Source organism: Nelumbo nucifera, chromosome 1 (assembly GCF_055504915.1).
Source record: "Nelumbo nucifera cultivar China Antique chromosome 1, China Antique-T2T, whole genome shotgun sequence".
NCBI classification, from domain to species: domain Eukaryota; kingdom Viridiplantae; phylum Streptophyta; class Magnoliopsida; order Proteales; family Nelumbonaceae; genus Nelumbo; species Nelumbo nucifera.
Genome location: NC_142649.1, coordinates 128,873,382 through 128,896,336, shown reverse-complemented (window position 1 = coordinate 128,896,336; position 22,955 = coordinate 128,873,382). Strand labels below are relative to the sequence as shown.

At 36.3% G+C, this 22,955-nt stretch overlaps 2 protein-coding genes and 1 non-coding gene across 3 annotated transcripts; 1 reads left to right on the top strand and 2 right to left on the bottom strand.

The window, feature by feature from the left end:
• Positions 1-12,836: 12,836 nt before the first annotated feature.
• Positions 12,837-15,614, bottom strand: LOC148803819 (uncharacterized). Its single transcript, XM_088897928.1, has 4 exons — positions 15,045-15,614; positions 14,825-14,954; positions 13,868-14,167; positions 12,837-13,273 (listed from the first exon to the last, which is right to left on the bottom strand). The coding sequence occupies exons 1-4, from the start codon at positions 15,612-15,614 to the stop codon at positions 12,837-12,839; spliced, it is 1,437 nt and encodes a 478-aa protein (XP_088754054.1).
• A 28-nt stretch (positions 15,615-15,642) lies between these two features.
• Positions 15,643-17,625, bottom strand: LOC148803818 (uncharacterized). Its single transcript, XM_088897924.1, has 4 exons — positions 17,207-17,625; positions 16,799-17,024; positions 15,817-16,616; positions 15,643-15,727 (listed from the first exon to the last, which is right to left on the bottom strand). The coding sequence occupies exons 1-4, from the start codon at positions 17,623-17,625 to the stop codon at positions 15,643-15,645; spliced, it is 1,530 nt and encodes a 509-aa protein (XP_088754050.1).
• Positions 17,597-17,703, top strand: LOC148803817 (small nucleolar RNA R71). The gene has a single exon (XR_016081627.1). It is a non-coding gene; the product is annotated as a small nucleolar RNA R71 (small nucleolar RNA).
• Positions 17,704-22,955: the final 5,252 nt, after the last annotated feature.

Here is a 22,955-nt window from a genome sequence, read left to right as displayed (position 1 = left end):
GTACTTATGGCCCATGTACGTAGCACATCACACATCCATACATCACATGCAGGGATAAATTGATCCAATCAATTAATCATCTGTAAGGCCCATTTGAAGCCCATTTTAAATCCATAATATTAACCATTAATATTATCTAGGTATATGAGCCGAATGGTTCAGCCCATATAGCTTTAAATGTTAAGTAGGCTTTTAGCAGTTTTAACCTTTTAAAACTGGGCCTTTACAGGTTGGGCCGAATTAACCATTTAATTAAACACCAATCCTTAGGCCCATTAGTGGGAAAATTAGGGCTGACTTTCAGCCTTGATTAAACCCCAAATTCGGTTCAAACTATTTGAACCAATCTTGGTTCGAATGGGTCTAGGATTTGATCTTTAATTAAATCTTTAATTCAAGAAAATAATCTGAAATTAAATACTGAAAAAAGAAAAACAAGAATCAGTCAATCAGGGCTGTTCGCACAATCCATCCTGTAAAACAGAGGTTAGATCACAGAATGCAGTTTCACAAACTGCAAATCACAGATAGCGATTCTCCCATCTGCGAAATCTCCTTTTCTGCGCCGCCATCTTCGATCCAAAATAAAATAAATAGAAATCCTATTTCTATTAATAATTACATCAGATCGAATACCAATACATTGAGTCTAGAAAATAAAAAAAAAATTATTTACAGACCAAAAAATAATTCAAGAACTGCAGAATCGCAGGTTCCTTGCGCAACCAAGAATTCGATCTCCTCTTGTACGAATAGCCCATAAATCAAGAAAATTATAAAGAACTATTCTAAATAATAATCAGATTTATGTGAAATTAATTTCAGATTATTCGCCCAATAAGTTTGGGAACAAATTTCCCAAAACCCATATCTGTGCAAATCGGGTAGAACACCTTCTGCCCATTTGCACAGGTTCAGATCTGAAACAAACTGGTTCAAGATTTGAACCATGGCTCTAATACCACTGAAGGGATGAGAGATCCATCCCATGGACGCCCAAAGATTGCGGAATAAGGGGCAAATTTCAAAAAAATTTTCTCTCCCTTCAATTGGGAATCGCATTCCCTATTTAGAAAATCATATTTTCAAGGATCATTTTTGAACGTTAAACTGAATCAGATCTGAACCAAAAGGAGTAGGAGAGAATTATACCTGATACGGAGAAATAGTATCTCCCAACGAAGGTGTTCACGCCCAAGGAAGGATCTAAAAACTGCTCCCACTGAAGATGGCGCAGTGCAGGATGGAGCAGAATCAACAGTGTTCTTCTCTAAGAACTCTGTCATTCGCAAGAATCAGTAGGATGGTACGTGAGCACAACTTCCTTTCAATCATTTCTTAAAGAACTGATGTCAACATCCAATCTTGACTTCTCCCACAACTGGAGATCGAACTGGCAAACAGGGCGGCAAGAACAGGGAGGCGACAAGAGAGTATTCGCAGGGTGCAAAAATCTCTCTTCTTGATTTCAGCACTAAAGAAAATCTGATGATGTGTGTGTTGACTGCCGCCCCCTTCTTTTTGTTAACCTAAAAGATCAGCTCCTAATCCAATTAGGAGCAGATTATCCAAATCATATTTGGATAAGACTTCTCTTAATCTTATCTGCAGATTAGATTAGCTTTCTCCTAATCTCATTAGGAGGTTTCCAAATCTGAATCACATTCAGATCTGGACTCTCTGAGTGGATAGGGTCAAGTCCCCATCCTATCTGCTAATCCATCTCAGAATTCGCCCCTTTAATTAACTAAATGAATAGCCCAGTTCGAAATGGGCTTTAGGCCCATTAAGCTTATGTGCTCACTTAACCTTCCTAACTGCTTGCCAGTTGGGCTTCCTTGTATGGCGTGGGACCCAAGCATTGATCTACACATCAGCCACATGGGTTCAGCCCAGCCTTTGTTACAAGGCCTGGCCGAATACACTGTTAAAGACAGTGCACCTCCTGAAACCCATCGAATGGGCTCTATGGGCCCAACACTTACCCTAAGTGGTCCCTGGGCCAAGCCACCTTGTAACACCCAGGGACTGTGGGCAGATGCAAGATTAGCCCATCAGGTATTATCCTCAATGGTCTTACACTCAACCTCTCAGCCCATAATGATCACACACTGCCCGACAAGAGATGACCTCTCCCTCGGCTACAAGGAACAGTGTTGCACTCTCCACTTATATGGATCCCGGGAATTAAAACCTTTTTGCAAACATTTGAGAAACCATAATATATATATATATATATATATATATATATATATATATATATATATACTTTTATATCTCATATAAAATATACTTTGCAAAACAAATCTCAACGGTTGAAATCGGCTACCGGCAGTCTTGATTTCCATCAGTGAGAGTGCATCCCCGATCATTACCTTTGTCCGACAAAGGGACTGATCCTGTCACTATGATCACCCACTCAGATGAATTCTCGGACTGTCCCAACATACCCAGGTTTTGACCCAGCTAAGGATCTCACTGATTGGTATATATCAAAGACAGCCCAATCTGACACCTAGTGCAGTATCATAATCGAGTCTAGGGGTCGTGTGTAACTTTCCAGTTTTGCCCATCAATCTCCAAGGTCCAGGGCAATACTGGAAATCTGGTCCAGTTCAAAGATTCAATTAATCCTACATTGTATGTGCCTAGGGTCTCACCCTGGCAGCTGAGACAGGCCACCCCAACCGACTTGGTGGCACCGCAGTGTCAGCCTTGTTAGGATAGGTCTCCCCAGACCGACCCACTGGCTGTGAACATTCTAAACTAACACGAGTCTCATTAAGTGTCCAGTTTAAGGGTATTACACAGAAACATACCAATGGAACATGAATCAAATATGCACTTTTATTCATTTACAATAAACTCATAAAGTACATCATTCTGATTGAAGGTAAGGGCATACAAAACTGTTTAACATCATATTGGGTGAACGGAATCTCAGAAGATATAGTTGGAAGCGTTAGGGCAAACCAAAGACATGAGATTGCACAAAAACATTGTCTCAACCAGCCCTGTTCCACAAAACCCTCTTTTCCACTCTGTAAAAAACCTGCACCACTCAATCAAATTACAAACATTTCATGTGGTTGGTCAGTTGTTGTGCATATATTTATATGGCAAACCATAGTGTTGGGCAACAAATAAGATGATGGTTTTTAAGTTTTAACTTGTTTGGTTTTCTAAATGTTGTTGAAGAGTGAAGATTGTGTCATTACAAATGGGGCCGTTTAATGATACTTGGCATGCTCTTAGTCCAATGGCTCGGTTCAGACAAACAACTCGTTTGTTTGCCTTTGCGTGTACGTGTTGGTGGTGAGATTGCAATCAATAAGTTGCTTTTGGTAGTCTTCTAGTTATTATTAGTTATTATTGCTCAAAGTGTGAAAAAATAAAATTCATATATAATAACATTTATTCCAGGTCCAACTTAATACGACCTCAATGTTTGCTTCCTCCCCATTTTGAGACTTAAAAGTCATCGTGGCGCTTACTTCGTTGATGTTAACATGGGCCCGGGCTCTACAGCAATTAGTCAATCATTAAAGAGGTGTTTGCCAATATAAATGGTTTTCTGTATTATTTTAATTGACATTATAGTCGTTTTTCTTTAAAACAAAATCATTCAGATTATTGGCTTTGACAACCCTTGAATTTTGTGAAAAAAAATCATTTTTACACTTTATAATTTGAGAGGTCAATTTAGATCTTAGATTAAGATCACAGTTGATGCAAAAATGCGTGGTATTAGTGATATCATTCACAATCCATTAGATAATGAATAAAATAATAGAAAATACTAATATGGTACTGTTAAAAGAAAAAATTAAAAAATGCAAGTGTTTCACACTGAATAAAATAAAATCTATTTAATATATAATAAATAAATGTTAAAAATAATATATAAATGGGTCCCACTTGAAATTATATATGGGGCTCACTTGAAATTTTCTCTTTTAAGAGAAAGTAATAGGTGGTTTCCACTTAAAATTTCCTCCTTTAAGAGATATTAATAGGTGGGTCCCACATCCACATGCAATTTTTTAGTTCTTTTGAATTTAACAATGCCACACTAAAATTTTTTATTATTTTATATTATTTAGCAGATTGTAAATGACATTACTAACACCATGCATTTTTTGGGCTAGCTGAGGTGTAAATTGACCCTTAAATTATAAAAGGAAGAAAATGGTCGTTTTTTCAGAAAGTTCAAAGATTGCTAGAACCAAAAATCCAAAACGATTTACAACAGAGAGGGGATTCCCTCTCAACAAAAGTACAAAACACCTTCCAATCCTCTTTCAACATGATCGGACACTACACATCTTATCATAAGACTGGGACCCACCATGTATGAAATGTTGTTGTGGGATCATGTTAGAAGGGTGTTCGTACATATTTTGTTGGCAAGAAGACCCGGACTCTTCACATCGGCCAGCACCCACTAAATGACATTTACGAGTTTTCTTTTCTTTTTATAAATTGGTTTTTCATTCAACCAAGTCTTTACTTCTTCTTTCTTTCTTCTTTGGTTAGGGGTGGTATAACGGGAAGAAAAAACAAAAGTCACTATCATACAAGTAGAAGCAGTAGGGTTCGCCACGCATCTTTTTTACTTGACAAATTCCTGAAAAGGTCTCTAGGGTTAAAGGGAACTCGAAGCAATGACAGAAAGAGATGGTGCCGACCAACGTTCTAATGGAGTTAGAGTGGAGCTGGCGTAAAGTGATGTCATAGAATTTAAGGACCTCGGAGATGAATGGGTGGAGAGAAAACCTGAGCCCATCCACCAAGGCCTACTCAAAGACATAGACCTCAATCTTCCTGTGGTTCCATGGAAGCTGGCCGTCAACGGGTAGGATGTAGCCATAGGTATCTAGTATCTTGAAGATTTTGGCCAAGTTGAGAACATCATCACTGGTCAGTTTGGACGGCCCGAACTCCGACCTCATTCTCAATTGACGACGGGAGGTTGAGGCCCCTCTATGGGAACCTCGATCACCGCTCTTGAGTCAAAGGCCCTTCCTCGATACAAGCAACCTAGTGCCCCTCCCTCTTGGACTCACTAGAGGACATAATTATCCAGAAGGAAAAGAAAGAAAGGAAGATTCACCAACAAAGGAATAAGAACACCGAAACCGACCTCGCCAACCTCACCTAAACTTGCCAAGCTCTTCGACCTCAAAACGCTCTTGCCTCATTCAAATCTCCAGAGATTTGTGAAAATGGGACCCCCCATGGGTCCCCTATATAGGTGAAGGACCCGGGCAACCAATAGCTACGGACCATTTGGATCCGACGGTTTAGAGGGGTACAACGCTTCACATTCCAAGGCTCAAATTTGAATTTGGCACATTTTTTACGTCTATGAAGAATAATCCCACATGACGTCCATGTGTCTCCGACAAGTGACCTGTCAAACCAGTCCATTTGGGCGAACCAGTCGAACGCCCTACAAGTCGATAGACCGGGTCATTCGGGCTAAAGCTTTCTACCGCAAGTTACTCTCTTATCCGAACTGCCCATACAACATTTTCAGCTCAGGAGTGGGGGCAATGATGAGGGATAATTTGACCCTTTAATAACATTTCACCACGTAGCATCCCGAACCTTCGTATGACTCCTTGGCATCACGTAGGCACGGACTTGTTTCGACCAGACTGGCATGAGCCACCCAAGACGACCTGGGGTAGACCAGCAATCCACCCTACAACAGACTGGCTATCCACTATTACACCTCAAGCACCTTGGCACCCGACCTGCATCAAGATGATGCGAATGAGCATCTCTGTGTCTGATCTATCTGTTTATCAGTTTCGATTCCTACGGAAGCACGTCGCCCAGTCGGTAAAGTTAAGCCTCGTTCCGCTGACTCCAAAATGAACTAAATAAGGATTAGCAAGATGCCACTAAGGCGTGCCCTGAGGATAACGGACCCTGACCTACATAAAGGCACTCTCTTCACCTTTACAAGGTACGCATGATTAGTACAATTAAATTAATTTTTGTTCTTTCAAACTTTTTATTATCTAAGCTCTTATTATTGACTTAAGCATGGGAGTGTTCAGTCAAACTAGATTTGAACTTGTTGTATATATTTGTGCAATATATGTATATGTACATTTATAAATAAAGTTTTACCTATTTTTAATCTATTCTACTCCTAAATTGGGTCACAAAGCACATGACTAAATAAGAATACATTCATAAATTCTTTTTATTCCATCCAACATGCAAGCCCTACCTAGCCATATCTTGACCCAACCAAAGTTGTGCAAGATTAAGCTTACGTTGGGCTAGGTTGATAAAATTGGGATTGACCTTCAGGTTGGGCCATGCCCAAGAGATTCACACATTTAGGATCAGACCTAGGCTGACCTTTAAGACCTCACAAATTGGACTCTTCTATATAGGGGTGAGCAAGAAAAACCAAAAAAACCGACTTAAACCGAAATAAAAATCTTGTTGACTGAACTGGCCAGTTCAGTATTTTTATAAAATTGAAGGTACTGGATTGATTTCGGTTAACCAATATAGAAAATCAGGAGTTAACCGAACTGACCTGTATGCATCTATTTTTATATATTTTTTGTATATAATAATATTTTATATATGTTTCTAGTTTTTTATTATATATTTATATATTCTTTGTAATATATATTATAAATAAAAAAATCGAAAAACTGACAAACCAAACCAGTAAATCAATTAGCTTCAATTTGGTTTCAATTACCACTTTTTCAAAAATACCGGTTCGGTTTCAAAAATAGGCCCACCATTCGGTTAATCGAACCGTGAAAACCCTAACTCTATCTCTAAAAGCCACATCTATGAGGACAAATTTATCTCCATTAAGAGGAAGAAAGCAAACATGAATCTACACATTAACTTGGGATGACGCATATTTTCTCAAATTTTTAAAGAAAAAAAGCCAAATTTAAGAAATTGGACGTATATTTTCTGATGATCCACACCTTGGTCCGAAACCCTTGCAGACCATGACCCAGTGATGGGATGGACCCGGAGACTTTGGCCTTTCCTATGATTAGGGGTGTTCATGGTCGGTTTGGTGCGGTTTGGAGAAGATTTCAGGCTAAACTGGTAAATTATGGTTTGAGAAGTTTCTAAACTGAATCAAACCGTTTTGGTACGGAAACCAAACCAAACCATTTTATTATGGTTTTGTGCAGTTTCTAATATGGTTTGGGGATTTTGGACCATTCTGTGATTCTTTTGGGCTTAACCCAATTAGAAAGCCTAAATAGCTCCCCTAAAAATTAAAACTTAAAACTTTTATTTATTATTTTATTATAAAATAAAGAGTTTATTATATATTTATAATTTTACGCATTCCATTTAGATATATTGTATATAATATTTATATATCAAATATTCATTATATATATAAAATTTTGATTTATGATTTGATTCGGTTTATAAAATTCATAAGCCAAACCGAATCAAACCACAAATTCGATTTGGTTTGGTTCAGTTTTGCAGTTTGAACCGTGTAATACGATGAACGAGCATGAGAAGAGAGATCTAAAAGGTGAGGTCTGTTTAATTATTTATTTGATATATATATTTATTGTCTGTTAAATCTAAAAGGTGAGGTCTGTTAAATTTTTTGGTCTTTAAAAAGTACCCACTCACAATATGAACATCAAAAATACATCTTTTTAGATTTTTTTATTTTTTTATTTTTGAAGATCAAAAAGTCTATATACACTAAACAGAGCTCACATGATCACTTGATTAGTCTTTAGAAACCATCTATCAAAAAACCTCAAGTGCTCTACAACTTGGAAAAACAATATCCAGTAGGCTTCTGTGAAGTTAAATATCGTTGAATCATTCAATTAATTTTGTGAGAATAAAAAGAACCTTCATAGTTTAATACCTTAATTGGGCAGGAATGAAAACAACTAGAAAAGAATAGGAGTATGGAAAAATTTTACAAAAGCTTTCTGTTTTTCATACAACTCTGGAATCTGGATGAATTTTTAACAAATCCATGAATTATTATGTGTAGCTTCACTATATGACTGCATACATCACTGCCCCTTGGATAAATTATTTGCATGTGCTTAATGTTATGTAACTGAGTATCCGATGTTCTTCAATGCTATGTAACAACACGACTGCATACATCACTTCCCACAAAATTTCTGAAATTATCTCCATCTGCCGTACAATGGTTTTATGTTGTAGGACATGTTAGTATCTCCCATGCCATCATTTGTTCTATTGTTCTTTAAAAATGTTATTTCTGACCATTTCCCACTAATCTGTTTTCTTACAGACGGTGTATTTGGGGCAATGATGAAGGTAAAGCCTGCTCTGCCAGTAAACTTGAAGAAACTTTCAACAGTGACAAGTATCCTGACTTGAAATTGTAATGGATCACTTTTGAAGGTAAATTTGGTTAACCATGGGCCTGTAACAATGCAACTTGATTCTTCACAGTCATCCAAGTGAGTATACCAATAAAGTGGGAGATTGCATCTATTCTTCAATTAATTTTATTTGTAGGGATCAGCATTTTGAGATTCCTTATAAGCTTTATCTAACAATGAGAATATTCAATGGGTTCACGAACAAAAACGATGCTGAAGGAGAAACATAATCAGCCATCAGATTGATATAAATCCAGATTCAGGCCTAAAGTCGGAACTCCTTGTCTGAAGAGCATATTCTGTGCAGTACAATCAGATATGAAAAGTTTATTGCCATTGCCTATCTTTTGTATAAATATGAATCGACAAACAAATTGCATTTGGCAATTTGATTTTGGGATGCAAATTGGACAGTTATTTCAGATTTCCAAGTTTGGATCAGTTCATTAATGAAAAATTTCCTTCAATATCTTAGTTTCATATTGTTTTGAGCCTTTTCTTGTAATTGTATTTTTGTCTAGCATCGGTTATCTCTTGCTATTTTTAATCGGAAGTGATACTCAAAGTCACTGTACAATTTTTTAGTTTTGGAAGTACTTGGAGGATATGTTAGAGCCATTAGCAGTTTTGATTAAGAACAATTTTTATAGAAAAGATCATAACAGACACCACAGAAACAGACACAGAGAAAAAGACCAATATTGAATCCACCTCAAAGAAACAAACCTACACCAAACCACATAAAGATCGAGCACTACTGAAATCAGGGAATAGAACATTCAGCATTACTAGATTCAGAGCCAAGATTGAACTCTTTTAGCCACCCCGGGGGAGAACCATCCGAATTCCAATGATGGCAGCCAATGCAAATGAGCTTCAGGAATTTCAGATTGCTTAGCATGCAGTACAAAAAAAGTACTTTGGAACATTCACTAGCTCTCTCCCCCACTGAAGAGTTTTGCACCTTTTGGGAGGCTAAACCAATCCCTTATTTAATTGCCAGTTTCTCTGCTTGCCAAGGATTGATGATTTTGATGGTTCTAATGAGATAATCTTAGCTGCAAGAAAAACTTACCACCCAAAAGAAGCCCGATCTTCACCTCTATAACTCATCCAGCCAGAGTTATTTAACACCAAGAAGTATGGCAATCTCATTGAAAAACCTGCCAATTTTGTCCGTGGCATCCATTATTACATCTTTGCATCAATTGACAGATAACTTTGCAAACTACGCTCCCAACTGCACATTCTTAGATTTCCTGTTCATGTAACTACTAGCTAAACGTTTTCACAATGAAACCGATGAAACCCGTTGATGTAGTATTATGACAGGGTAATTAGTTTTTGATATTCTACTTGTCGACTTCGTGCTTTAAACTTTGAAGAATACATATCAATCCTTTGATTCTTTCTTGGCTGGGCCAAAGGTACAAGATTTTAGCCGAATGAATTGGAGTTATATATGGTCATAAAATGGGGCCTATATATAAAAAATGTCCCAAACAATGAACTATATATGGTGCTGCCACTTTCTTTCATGAACTGCCAGATGCAAGGATACGGACAGGCCGATTGGTTCCTATTTGCTAGAATACCACAATTGAAGAACATCACAGCAAGGTAGCTACCTTTCAGGTACAGAAAGTGAAGTTTTAAATGAGCAGATATCAAATAGGGGGTTGGCCGTTTCCACGGATAACTTACTACAGTTAGCCTGGTGGAACTGTCTATTGTGCTAAGGCGCATCAATTCTTCAATTTTTGCAGAACTGGCTGTTCTGTTTACATGGGTGACCATAGAGGGGGCTGGATACAATCACCCATTTCATCATTTTCACAAAAAGCTTTTGATAGCTATAATTGTATAACCCTAGCAAGTGTACTAGTTATCAAGTAATATAAAGATATCGTTCCCACGAGAATTTAATAAAATAAGTACCAAAATTATAGTTTAGCCTTAATTATTTGGATAAACGAATTTTGAATCTAAGAAATTTAACAGCTGAAAATTAAAGATTAAAAGAGAAACAAAAACAAGAGCAATCAATAACTGAACTTGCAACAATCTAATTGAAGGCATAAAAACTATTGGTCCACTTAACCATTCCAATGAACATCAATTTATTAAATTAACCCAGATAATTTATTATTTTCATAAGCTGAAGTTTTTTCTAATTTGTTTAATATTCCCTTCCAAGATATATCAAACCTACTTCTATCAAGTATCTCTTAGACTCCTCTATTAGAGTTCTCGAGATAGAAAGTGCATTAAGTTTTATGAAAAACCTATATCATCAGATGAATCATGTATATATATTCCTGCATACCATTTAATTCACATTATGAATTAATTAGTCTATTATATGAATTCCCCTTCCGATTCATTCACATAAACCAAATCAACTAAGAGGTGGCTAAGCTCCTAATTGCATTCCGCATAATAACTCATAGACAATATGAAAATAAAAACAACTTGGTTAAATTAAATAAAAATCAATCCATTGTCATGGTTAGGCTTTCCATAGCCCTAGCTACAAATAAACTAGTTCATGATAAAGGAAATTAAACAAACAAGGTACAAGGAAGAACTCATGATGTCGCCCTTGAGATTGAAAACGTTGAGCTTGTTTTCTCCTTGTAGCCGTTTAGCTGTCTGTCTCCTTTTCCTTTTCCGCCCCCTCCCCTTTCTCTTTAGGAACTCTCTCTATATATCATGCTGGAAAGATAAGGATTCCCTATAAATTATCTCCTATAAGATAGGGTTTGAATTCTCTTAAATAACTTCCTCTTCACAGCACAAAAATAAGAACCCAGATATAGATCGAATCTGCCAGCTTGTCCTTCCAAAATAAAAGGAACTTCTTGAGGTGAATCAGCCTGAAAATTCGCTCATTTCTTGAATTAAACCATCAGACATGTACTGGTAAGGCGTGCCCGCTAATCTTCACTAAAAATTGCGCCATAAATTGAAATTTCTACCAATTGATATTTAATTCTTCAATTCCAAGCCCATCTTACCTGCAACATTAATTTGGCTTCCTTGAATATGAAATTTAAATTTAATTTATAAATTAAGCACAATTTCTGTCAAAATTAAAGGGAATTATCTACAATTAATATATACACTTTACACTCTATCAAATTATGATGCTTGTCCTCAAGCGTACCTTAATCCAAACTTAATAATCTTTCCATTTTCCACTTCTTTCTCCTCCTTAACTCATCAAAAAACAATCTCAAATCACCATTCCTCATGAACCCAAGTCAAATCAACAATCAAGGAAAACAAGCATTTCATAGAATGAACTTTTTAAGACTAAAATAAGCACTCATTGTCTTAACAATCTCTTTTAAAATCAAAATGCAACAAGATTCAAATACCTTATCATTGTTTTCACTCTATGCTCAAAGTGTTTAAGGTATCATTAGATTCTTAAGTCAAAACAATGTTATTATCATAAGCTTGCTTATATATCACATCTCCACCACTAAGCATGAGTTCAATGTATTAAAAATCAAAGGGTTTTGAATAAGGTGAAATGGGGTTGGGGTTTAGGTTTGATAAAGAGGAGTTTAGGTGTAAATGATCAAGGGAAATATATCAAATTAACTTTCATGAATTTCAACTTTAATCATCTCAACTTCTCTTGTAATCACATCACAACTAGAGCAATCAAGGCAATGTTTTTTTTTTTTTTTTTTTGAAAATAAAAACAACTTGCACTATCTTTCTTCAAATTTCACAAGAGCATTACAAATTTCATGCAATTCAACTAATCCCTTGATCTTAGGGTTAAAGGTAAAATGAAGAGGTTTAAAGTGACATAGTTATGGTTAAACAAAGAAGGGGATAAGGCTCAACTTGGTTATTCTAAGGGAAAATGAAATAAGGGCAGGCTTTTTACGAATTCAAAATGGCTAACATAAACTCTTTTTATTCTAATCCATGAACTCATTAATGTGGTCTCAACATGCATAACAAAGCAAGTTCTAGAATAATCAAACTATGTTTGACAATCACTCAACGGAAAAAATAATTAGAGCAAAAATGATAGAATGCTCATTGGCTCAAAAGCTCACATAAGGGTTAAATTTGTATTGAATCTTGCCCACTTTTCTTTTAAATTGACCATTCAAAACGATGAGATACTTATCTTAGCAAAAAAAAAAAAAAATTCAATTATTCATGCTTGTATCCTATCTTGTCTTTTCAACCTAAGCACATAATTCATGATAATTTGAAGTCATTCAAAAATAAGTTTTAAAGGAGTAGAAATTTCAAAAAAAAAAAAAGTTTAAAAGGTGAAGATTAAAGCATGCTAGAGTTAACATAAAAATTATCAAGTGCCCTCCCCCACACTTAACATATACATTGTCCCTAATGTATCAAAAAATAAAAGAAGCTCACCCATAACTTGGAGTGGAATAGAAAGAAAAAAAATTAAGGGGACTTCCCTGAACGGCGAGGTGGGGAGGATGGTTGAAATCCTACAGATGCGAAATAGGCTGCCAAATTTTTCTCCATTTTGATAAGCTTGTGCTCTAGCCTTTGCAATTGTTCTCCATAATCAGCTTGTGGAGGCGCATTTGACGTAGAAGGGATATCTCGATCTTTCTCCATGCCTAACTCATCTTCACTGCCCATATCTAGTTTGTGCTTAGCCACTACAAATGGTCCACTCCACCTGGTCTTCAACTTTTCAGGAAATAGCTTGAGACGAGAATTAAATAGCAGAACTTTGTCTCCCTCCTTAAATTCCTTCCTTGCAATATGGGAGTCATGCCATGCTTTGGTTCTTTCCTTGTAAGTATGGGCATTCTCATATGCTTGATTCCTCCATTCTTCTATTTCATTGAGCTGAAGTTTTCTTTTATCACCTGCATCTTTCAAATCAAAACTCAAAATTTTGATAGCACAATAAGTTTTATGTTCCAACTCAACAGGTAGATGGCAAGCCTTACCGAAAATTAATTGATATGGAGACATACCTATTGGGGTTTTGAATGCAGTACGGTAAGCCCAAAGTGCATCATCTAATTTTAAGGACCAATCTTTTCTAGATGTACTAACTGTCTTTTCTAAAATCTGTTTTAATTCTCTATTATAGACTTCTACTTGTCCGCTAGTTTGAGGGTGGTAGGGGGTTGCAATTCTATGGATAACACCATATTTGTTCAACAAATGCTCGAATTGTTTATTACAAAAATGCATCCCCCCATCACTTATGACAGCTCTGGGTATTCCAAAATGAGTGAATATAAACTTTTTCATAAATTTAATAACAACCCGAGCATCACTAGTTGGATATGCACATGCTTACACCCATTTACTCACATAATCCGCAACCACAAGTATGTATGAATTATTAACAGACTTAGGAAAAGGCCTCATGAAAACAATGCCCCAAACATAAAAAATTTCATAAACAAGAATATTGTTCAAGGGCATCTCATTTCGATGGGAGATATTACCTGTCATTTGACAATGATCACAAACACTTACATAAGAGTAAACATCCTTGAAGAGCGAAGGCCAGTAAAAACTGCTTTGAAGAATTTTTGAAGCAGTTCTTGATGCTCCATGATGACCTCCTGCTTCCTTGTCATGGCAAAAACTTATAACACTCCGTACTTCCTCCTCAGGAATACATCTCCTTATCATTCCATCCATACAAATTTTATAAAGGTAAGGTTCATCCCACAAGTAATGTTTTACATTAGAGAAAATTTTCTTTTTTTGTTGATATGTCAAGTGAAGTGGCATCACCTTTCCTGCCAGAAAATTAGAAAATTAAGCAAACCAATGTTCATTTTTTATGTTAATTGCATACAATTGCTCATATGGAAATTCATCATGCAATGGAAAATCATTAATGTTTTCAACATAATTTTCATCAAGCCTTGATAAATGATCAGCTACTATATTTTCACTACCCTTCTTATCTTTAATTTCTAGATCAAATTCTTACAATAGTAGAATCCATCGCAGCAGCCAAGGCTTTGCATCTTTTTTAGCAAGTAAATATCTCAAAATAGCATGATCAGTGAACACAACGACTTTAGACAAGAACAAATAAGATCTAAACTTTTCAATAGCAAATATTACTGCAAGTAATTCCTTTTCAGTAGTGGAATAATTTCTTTGTGCTTCATTCATGGTCCTACTTGCATAATAAATGGTATGAAATTTCTTATCTTTTCTTTGCCCTAAAACTGCACCTAAAGTATCATTACTTGTATCACACATGATTTCAAAGGGTAGTTCCCATACAGGGGCTGATACAATGGGGGCTTGAATCAATTTTTCCTTGAGAGTGTTGAATGCATGCAAACAATTATCATCAAATTCAAAAGGTACATCCTTAATTAGAAGATTTGTCAAGGGTTTAGCTATTTTAGAAAAATCCTTAATGAATCTTCTATAAAAACCTGCATGCCCAAGAAAACCCCTAACTTCCTTTATAGATTGAGGTGGAGGAAGTTTTTCAATTAGTTCTACTATAGCTTTATCTACTTCAATGCCCTTGGATGACGCTTTATGCCCTAGAATTATTCCTTCCTTAACCATGAAATGACATTTTTCCCAATTCAAAACAAGGTTAGATTCCTCACATCTTTGAAGTACCTATTCTAAATTATGTAAGTACACATCGAATGATGATCCATAAACAGAGAAATCATCCATAAACACTTCCATGAAATCATCAATGAAATCACCAAACAAAGACATCATGCAACGTTGGAAAGTAGCTGGTGCATTACACAATCCAAATGGCATTCTCCTAAATGCAAATGTTCCATATGGGCAAGTGAAAGTAGACTTCTCTTGATCTTCAAGTGCAATGGGTACTTGAAGATAACCAGAGTAACCATCTAAGAAACAGTAATATTCATGCCTTGCAAGTTTCTCTATCATTTGATAAATAAATGGCAAAGGAAAGTGATCTTTCCTAGTAGCCTCATCCAATTTCCTATAGTCTATGCATACCCTCCAGCCAGTTATTGTTCTTGTGAGAGTCAATTCATTATTTTTATTTAAAATTACAGTGGTCCCACCCTTTTTTGGTACAATTTGAATAGGACTTACCAATGATGAATTAGAGATAGGATAGATACTACCTGCTTCAAGCCATTTAAGAATTTTTGTCTTCACTACCTGTTGCATTTTAGGATTTAACCTTCTTTGTGGTTGTGCCTTGGGTTTGCATCCTTCTTCCATCAAGATTTTGTGCGTGCATACCAAAGGGTTAATCCCTTTTATATCGGCGATGCTCCATCCAATAGCCAATATATGTTACTTGAGCACCCTTACCAACTTTTCCTCTCGGAGACCTGTCAAATTAGAAGAAATAATCACAGGTAAAGTAGAACTTTCTCCCAAAAATATATATTTCAAATGAGAAGATAAAGGTTTAAGTTACAAAGCTGGAGGTGTTTCAATGGAATGTCGCAATTGCTTGGTAGAGGTTGGTCCATCCAATGGTAAAAATTTTCCTTGTCTTGGCTTGAACCCTTCTTGATCAGCCTCCAAATAGTTCAAAACCTCCTTAATTTCTTCATCCAAGACCTGCACATTTTCACAAGAATTAAGAATGCAACTTTCTAAAGGATCATCTAATTTAGATGCATTGACTTCAGCTGCCCAAACATCAATGCAATCAGTTGCATATATTTCATGTTCAATTATGTTAGGATATTTCATGGTTTTAAATACATTAAACACTACTTTTTCACCATTAATTCTAAGAGTAAGTAGACATTTTTGTACATCAATTAAAGCATTACCAGTAGCAAGAAACGGTCTCCCTAAAATCAAAGGCATTGTCCTATCTTCCTCCATATCCAACACAATGAAGTCAGCAGGTATAATAAAATTGCCCACTTTGACTAAAACATCTTCTACTATTCCCCTAGGATATTTAATACTTCTATCAGCTAATTGCAAGGTAATAGTAGTAGGTGTTAATTCATGCAATCCACGTTTTTCAAAGATAGAATATGGCATTAAATTTATACTAGCACTTTGATCACATAAAGCTTTTTCAAACTCAGTATCTCCTATGGTGCAAGGAATAGAAAAACTCCCTGGGTCCTTGAGCTTTGGGGCCAATTTATTTTGAAGAACTGCTAAGCACTCTTCGTTAAGTTTCACCATTTTGCACTCCTCCCATTTCCTTTTATTTGAAATCACCTCTTTCAGGAATTTGGCATATCTTGGCATCTGTGACAATACATCAAGAAGAGGAATGTTAATATGTATTTTTCTAAACACCTTCAAAAATTTTCAAATTGTTTATCTAAGTTAGCTTTCAGAACTCTTTTAGGGTAAGGGAGAGGAAGTTTAATAGCATCTAAATTTAGTTTAGGTGTACTCCCTTTCATCTCCATTTGTGAGTCATCTACCTCAACATTTTGATCATTATCATTAATCTCGCCAATAGTCTTTCCACTTCTCAAGGTAATGGCATTCACTTGCTCCCATGGGTTCTTCTCTGTATTGCTAGGCAATCGTCCCTCTCTTCTTTCTGACAACATGTTCACAATCTGCCCCACTTGAACTTCTAAGTTCTTAATAGATGCCTCTTGATTTAAGAATCTCTTTTCGTGATCTTGAAGCTTTGCTTCAGCACTATTAATGAACTTAGAAATCATGTCCTCTAAATTTCCCTTCTTTTCTTGTGGAGGGGGGGGGGGGGGGGAGGCTGTTGTTGAAATCCCATGGGTGCTTTTTGTTAGTTGTTATTCTACGAAAAATTTGGATGACTCCTCCACCCTGGGTTGTATGTATTCGAACAAGGGTTGAAATTTGACCTGCCACCATGAGAAACAAAATTAGCACTTTCATGTGAAGCAAAAGGATTATCTACCTGACAATCAAAGTTTATATGTCCCAATTGGCCACGAATGTCACATGGATTACAAGATGACACATTTATTGCTGCAACACTGAGATTATCTAATTTTGTATTCAAACTAGCAAGATGAGCAGATAAAGCTGTGAAAGAATCTATATGATGCACTCCCCTTCGATCAGCTTGGTCATTATTCCATTGGTAGCTATTTGATACCATTTCTTCTACTACATCATAGGCTTCCTCTGGAGTTTTCCTCATGATTGTGCCACCTGTAGCAGCATCAATAATGGAGCGATTAGATGGAGTAATACCATTATAAAAAGTTTGAATTTGGCACCAAACTGGTATTCCATGGTGTGGACACTTCCTAAGCATCTCTTTAAATCGTTCCCACGCCTCATACAAAGATTCCCTCTCTAGTTGAACAAAAGTAGTGATATCATTGATCAATTTTGTTGTTTTCGATGGAGGAAAATACTTAGCCAAAAATTTTTGAGTCAAGTCATTCCAAGTAGTGATACTTCCTGCAGGGAATGAGTTAAGCCAATCTTTAACTCTATCACGTAATGAAAATGGAAAAAAATTGAAGCCTAATAGCATCATCGCTAACTCCATTATGCTTGAATGTGTCACATATTTCTAGGAAGTTAACAATGTGTGCATTAGGATCATCACTCAGCAACCCACTAAACTGAATACTCGTTTGGATCATTGTAAGCTTGATCTCAAAATTATTGGCTTGAATCGTTGGCTTGCTAATGCTAGAAGTAGCCCCATCAATTGTTGGACAAGCATAGTCCAAAAGAGTTCGATTTGTTTCGTCTGCCATCTCTTCCTCAACTTTTTCTACTAAGACGCCTTCTTCAACCTCCTCTTTCTCTTTACTTTTGTTGGCTCTTTGCAATATGCAAAGGGTTCTCTCTATTTCAGGGTCAAATTCTGCTAGTTCTTCACCCCTAGTGCGTATCATACACTAATTAATCTGAACAAAGCAAGAATTTGAACAAAATAAATAAAGAGTAAAATCCAAATTAACCAAGGTTAACAAGTTATAATATTATTTTAGGATTAAATCCCCGGCAATGACGCCAAAAACTTGATAGCTATAATTGTATAACCCTAACAAGTGCACTAGTTATCAAGTAATATAAAGATATCGTTCCCACGATGATTTAACAAAATAAGTACTAAAACTATAGTTTAGCCTTAATTATTTGGATAAACGAATTTTGAATCTAAGAAATTTAACTGCTGAAAATTAAAGATTAAAAGAGAAACAAAAACAAGAGCAATCAATAACTGAACTTGCAACAATCTAATTGAAGGCGCTAAGACTATTGGTCCACCTAACCATCCCAATGAACATCAATTTATTAAATTAACCCAGATAATTTATTATTTTCATAAGCTGAAGTTTTTCCTAATTTGTTTAATATTCCCTTCCAAGATATATCAAACCTACTTCTATCAAGTAACCCTTAGACTCCTCTTTTAGAGTTCTCGAGATAGAAAGTGCATTAAGTTTTATGAAAAACCTGTATCATCAGATGAATCATATATATATATATATATATATATTCCTATATACCATTCAATTCGCATTATGAATTAATTAGTCTATTATATGAATTCCCCTTCCGATTCATTCACATAAACCAAATCAACTAAGAGGTGGCCAAGCTCCTAATTGCATTCCACATAATAACTCATAGACAATATGAAAATAAAAACAACTTGGTTAAATTAAATAAAAATCAATCCATTGTCATGGTTAGGCTTTCCATAGCCCTAGCTACAAATAAACTAGTTCATGATAAAGGAAATTAAACAAACAAGATACAAGGAAGAACTCATGATGTCGCCCTTGAGATTGAAAATGTTGAGCTTGTTTTCTCCTTGTAGCCATTTAACTGTCTGTCTCATTTTCCTTTTCCGCCCCCCTCCCCTTTCTCTTTAGGAACTCTCTCTATATATCATGTTGGAAAGATAAGGATTCCCTATAAATTATCTCCTATAAGATAGGATTTGAATTCTCCTAAATAACTTCCTCTTCACAGCACAAAAATAGGAACCCAGATATAGATCGAATCTGCCAGCTTATCCTTCCAAAATAAAATGAACTTCTTAAGGTGAATCAGCCTGAAAATTCGCCCCTTTCTTGAATTAAACTGTCAAACATGTACTGGTAAGGCGTGCCCACTAATGTTCACTTCAAATTGCGCCATAAATTGAAATTTCTACCAATTGATATTTAATTCTTCAATTCCAAGCCCATCTTACCAGAAACATTAATTTGGCTTCATTGAATATGAAATTTAAATTTAATTTATAAATTAAGCACAATTTCTGTCAAAATTAAAGGGAATTATCTACAATTAATATATACACTTTACAGCTTTTACAATCACACTCTGACCTGTCAATTTTGCAAAAGCATTTACAGTTGGTCTTGTACTCTTATACAGTTTTAGAATTTATACACACCGAATCCGAACTAGGCATGTATATGAGACTTTGAGACCCAATAGGCATTCTAGCAATGTTCCATCGTTAAGTGCACAAGTCTCTTCCCAACTTACCTGGCAAAAGAAAATGAAGTTCTAGGGTCAAAACCTCCCTGTTTGCACAAATGTGGAGTTGTGGACTGCAAATGAGAATATTACTTCCATCTCTGCAATAACAAACGGAAAAAAAAAAAGATGAGAGTAAGAGAATCAAACTCATAGTTAGTGGAGATCTGATAATATATCATCTATAATCTTAACATGCTATATGGCATGAATTTTAAATTTTACACACTACAACAAAATCGGTATATGCACAATCCGCTGCAATAGATTAAGAAAACTGCCACTATAGAGGTTTAGCGGCGGATCAGTGGTGGATATAGCAGCGTTTATACGACAACAGCCGCTATATGTCACCAATAGCGGCGGATACATCTGCAACTAGAAGAAACCCTAGCTGTGGATAAATCCGTCTATAAAAACTAAACATCCGCCACTTGAAAAAAAAAAACTCTTGCATTTTAGCGACAGATATTTAGATCCTTCGCTAAAAAGTAATGGTAGATATTTAGCGACGGATATATCTGCCGCTAAAAAGTAATAGTAGATATTTAGATCCGCCGCTAAAAAAGTAAGGGAAGATATGTAGCGGCAAATATATCCGCCGCTAAAACCTGTTCAATTTGTCCAACTAATAAATTGAAATAAATTTGCAATTTATCCAACCTGATTAACACATATAACATCACACCAAAATTTCAAATAAAATTTAATAAAAACTAATATATTAATAAGAAAACAAAAGTACATCTTAAATGTGAGTTCCATACATTGATGATATAGAAAAAGGTACAAAATTCTTATTACATATAGTAATAAATCACAAAAATAAAAATTGTATCTTCAATATCTTATACAATTCCTTCTATCATTCTTGTATTGGTTCAGCGTGAAAAACAAGGAAAACAAATATAAAAATTAGATTATGCATGATATATATATATATATATACACATTAAATTGAAATAGGAAATACTAAAACAAGACATTTTACAAACACCTAAGATTTATATGTTTAAAGACTAGTTAAAAATATGTAGAGAACTTAAGAAATTTGTTTTAAGGTAATTTAGAGTCAAAATAGATATAAATCAAGAACATATCTAAATATGCAAATGCATGGGCTCTGCCCATAAAAAAGCATAAACAATATAGATATGTGGGTCCTACCAACATATAAAATTTATACAAAATAAATATGTGGGTCCCTCCAGCAAACAAATCATATAAAAATTAGATATTTGGATCCACCAACACATACAACCTGTACAAAGAAGACGTGAGCTCCATTAGTTGATTCATTGGTTTGCTTAGTTTGGGACCCACCAACACATAGAACTTGTTGCTCATCAACACACAAAACCTGTAAAAAACCATGAAGCATGGTCAAATGGAATCATTTGAATTTATAATGGTTAACTGATTCATTTGTTTGCATAGTTTGAATACAAATCTTAAACTTGAATTTCAGGACTCCTGATGATCTAATCCATGGGATGACAAGATTGAGTGCTCCATCCATGCCTTTCACTCACTTTATTTTGGATTGGATAAAAGCAATTCAATCATATTTTGTAGTGTTTCTTCCTTTTTTTAGTTAAAGCAAAACAAATAATTATGGAGAAGAATGAAGGTCTGTTTGGTTCGAGGGAATAGGACTCTGGAATCAGAATTGGAATGGATCAATCCGTTTCTGGATGTTTGATCAACCAGAATGGGAATGGGAAGGTGGAATGTGATTCCCCCATATGGGGGAATGGCCATTCCCGACCCCCCGGAATGTGATTCCCATTCCGCTATTTAGATTCCTAATTTTTTATGAAAAAAAAATCCCTCAATTCCAATCTATGATCGACCAAAGTTATTGTGTAAAGGAATAATCCCTCCAATGTTCATACTATCCGCTGCCACTGCCACCGTCAACCCCATCTCCAATGAGGTAAGACAGCTGACGACCATCTTTCTCCTCCTCCTAAATCGGCTACCACTCTTCTTGCTTCTCCTCCTCTAGTGAGGTAGGACAGCTGGCTTGGGCGCCTACCCACTGTATGGTGGTAAGTCTTGTTTTACTTCTTCAATTTTGTACTTGTGATTTTGTTGGTACTAACTTATATTCTTTTGGCAGGTGAACTCCGCCGTGCATGCCTTGACATACTAGTCTGAGCAGCACTTGAAGCGGGCTCTAGCAGCTGAGTGCTCATCTTGCGAGGCTCATACTGAGCTAAGTTTGGCTCATAGCAAGATCAGTCTGCTAGAGAATGATGCGCGGGCTCAGAAGGAGCTCATTTCAGTGCTGATGTCGGAGAAGGCGGAGCTGCAGCGCGAAGTGGAGAACCTTGGGGCCCTTGTCAAGGAGTGGACTAAGATTCTCTTTAAGGCCATAGAGGAAGCCAAAGTCAAGGTTGTTGAAGAGTACAAGAGCTCGGAGGAGATCGAAGGCGAGCTGATCGAGATCGGGTCGGAGGGCTACCGCAAAGGCTTTAAGCTCAGTAGGTGGCTGACCAAGCGCGAGTTCCCACAGCTCGATTTGAGTGCCATCACCACCTCGCGAATTACAAAGGAGATGGCCCTTGAAGCTACCAGAGACCTAGACTCCAAAGCGGAGAGTGACGACGAGTTGGTTGACATCGAAGAGGCCAGTGCTAATGACAGAGCTGGTTCTTCTGCCAAGGCTACGGGCAAGGGCGACGGGCACCCAGAGGAGTAGTCTTTCGAGTTGTATTTCAAGCCTACGAGCTCAATATCTTTTTCTTTTTCTCCCCCATTGTTGTAACGAGCTTCTTTTATTAATAAAATACACTTTTTTGATAAATGTTGTGCAATTTTATTTTTTCCAACTGAAATAACGGATATATGGGTTACCCTGAACTGTCGAGCTATCGAGCTAGATAACGAGTAAGGGTAACCGGAGCGGAATTTTTCCAAGTGGTTGTCACCCCGAGCTGTCTGCTAGGGCTATTAGTAGGGGCGACTCTGGTGAGCGATATCGTAGGGTATGTACCCGATCTGTTCACGCATGGGCTACTTATTTAAATGCCAGTTCCCTGACGGGCTCGACCTGTTGTTATATGCCAAGGTGGATTAGACATCGTAGGGCTTATACCCGATTTGTCTATGCCTTAGGCATTAGAGGTAACT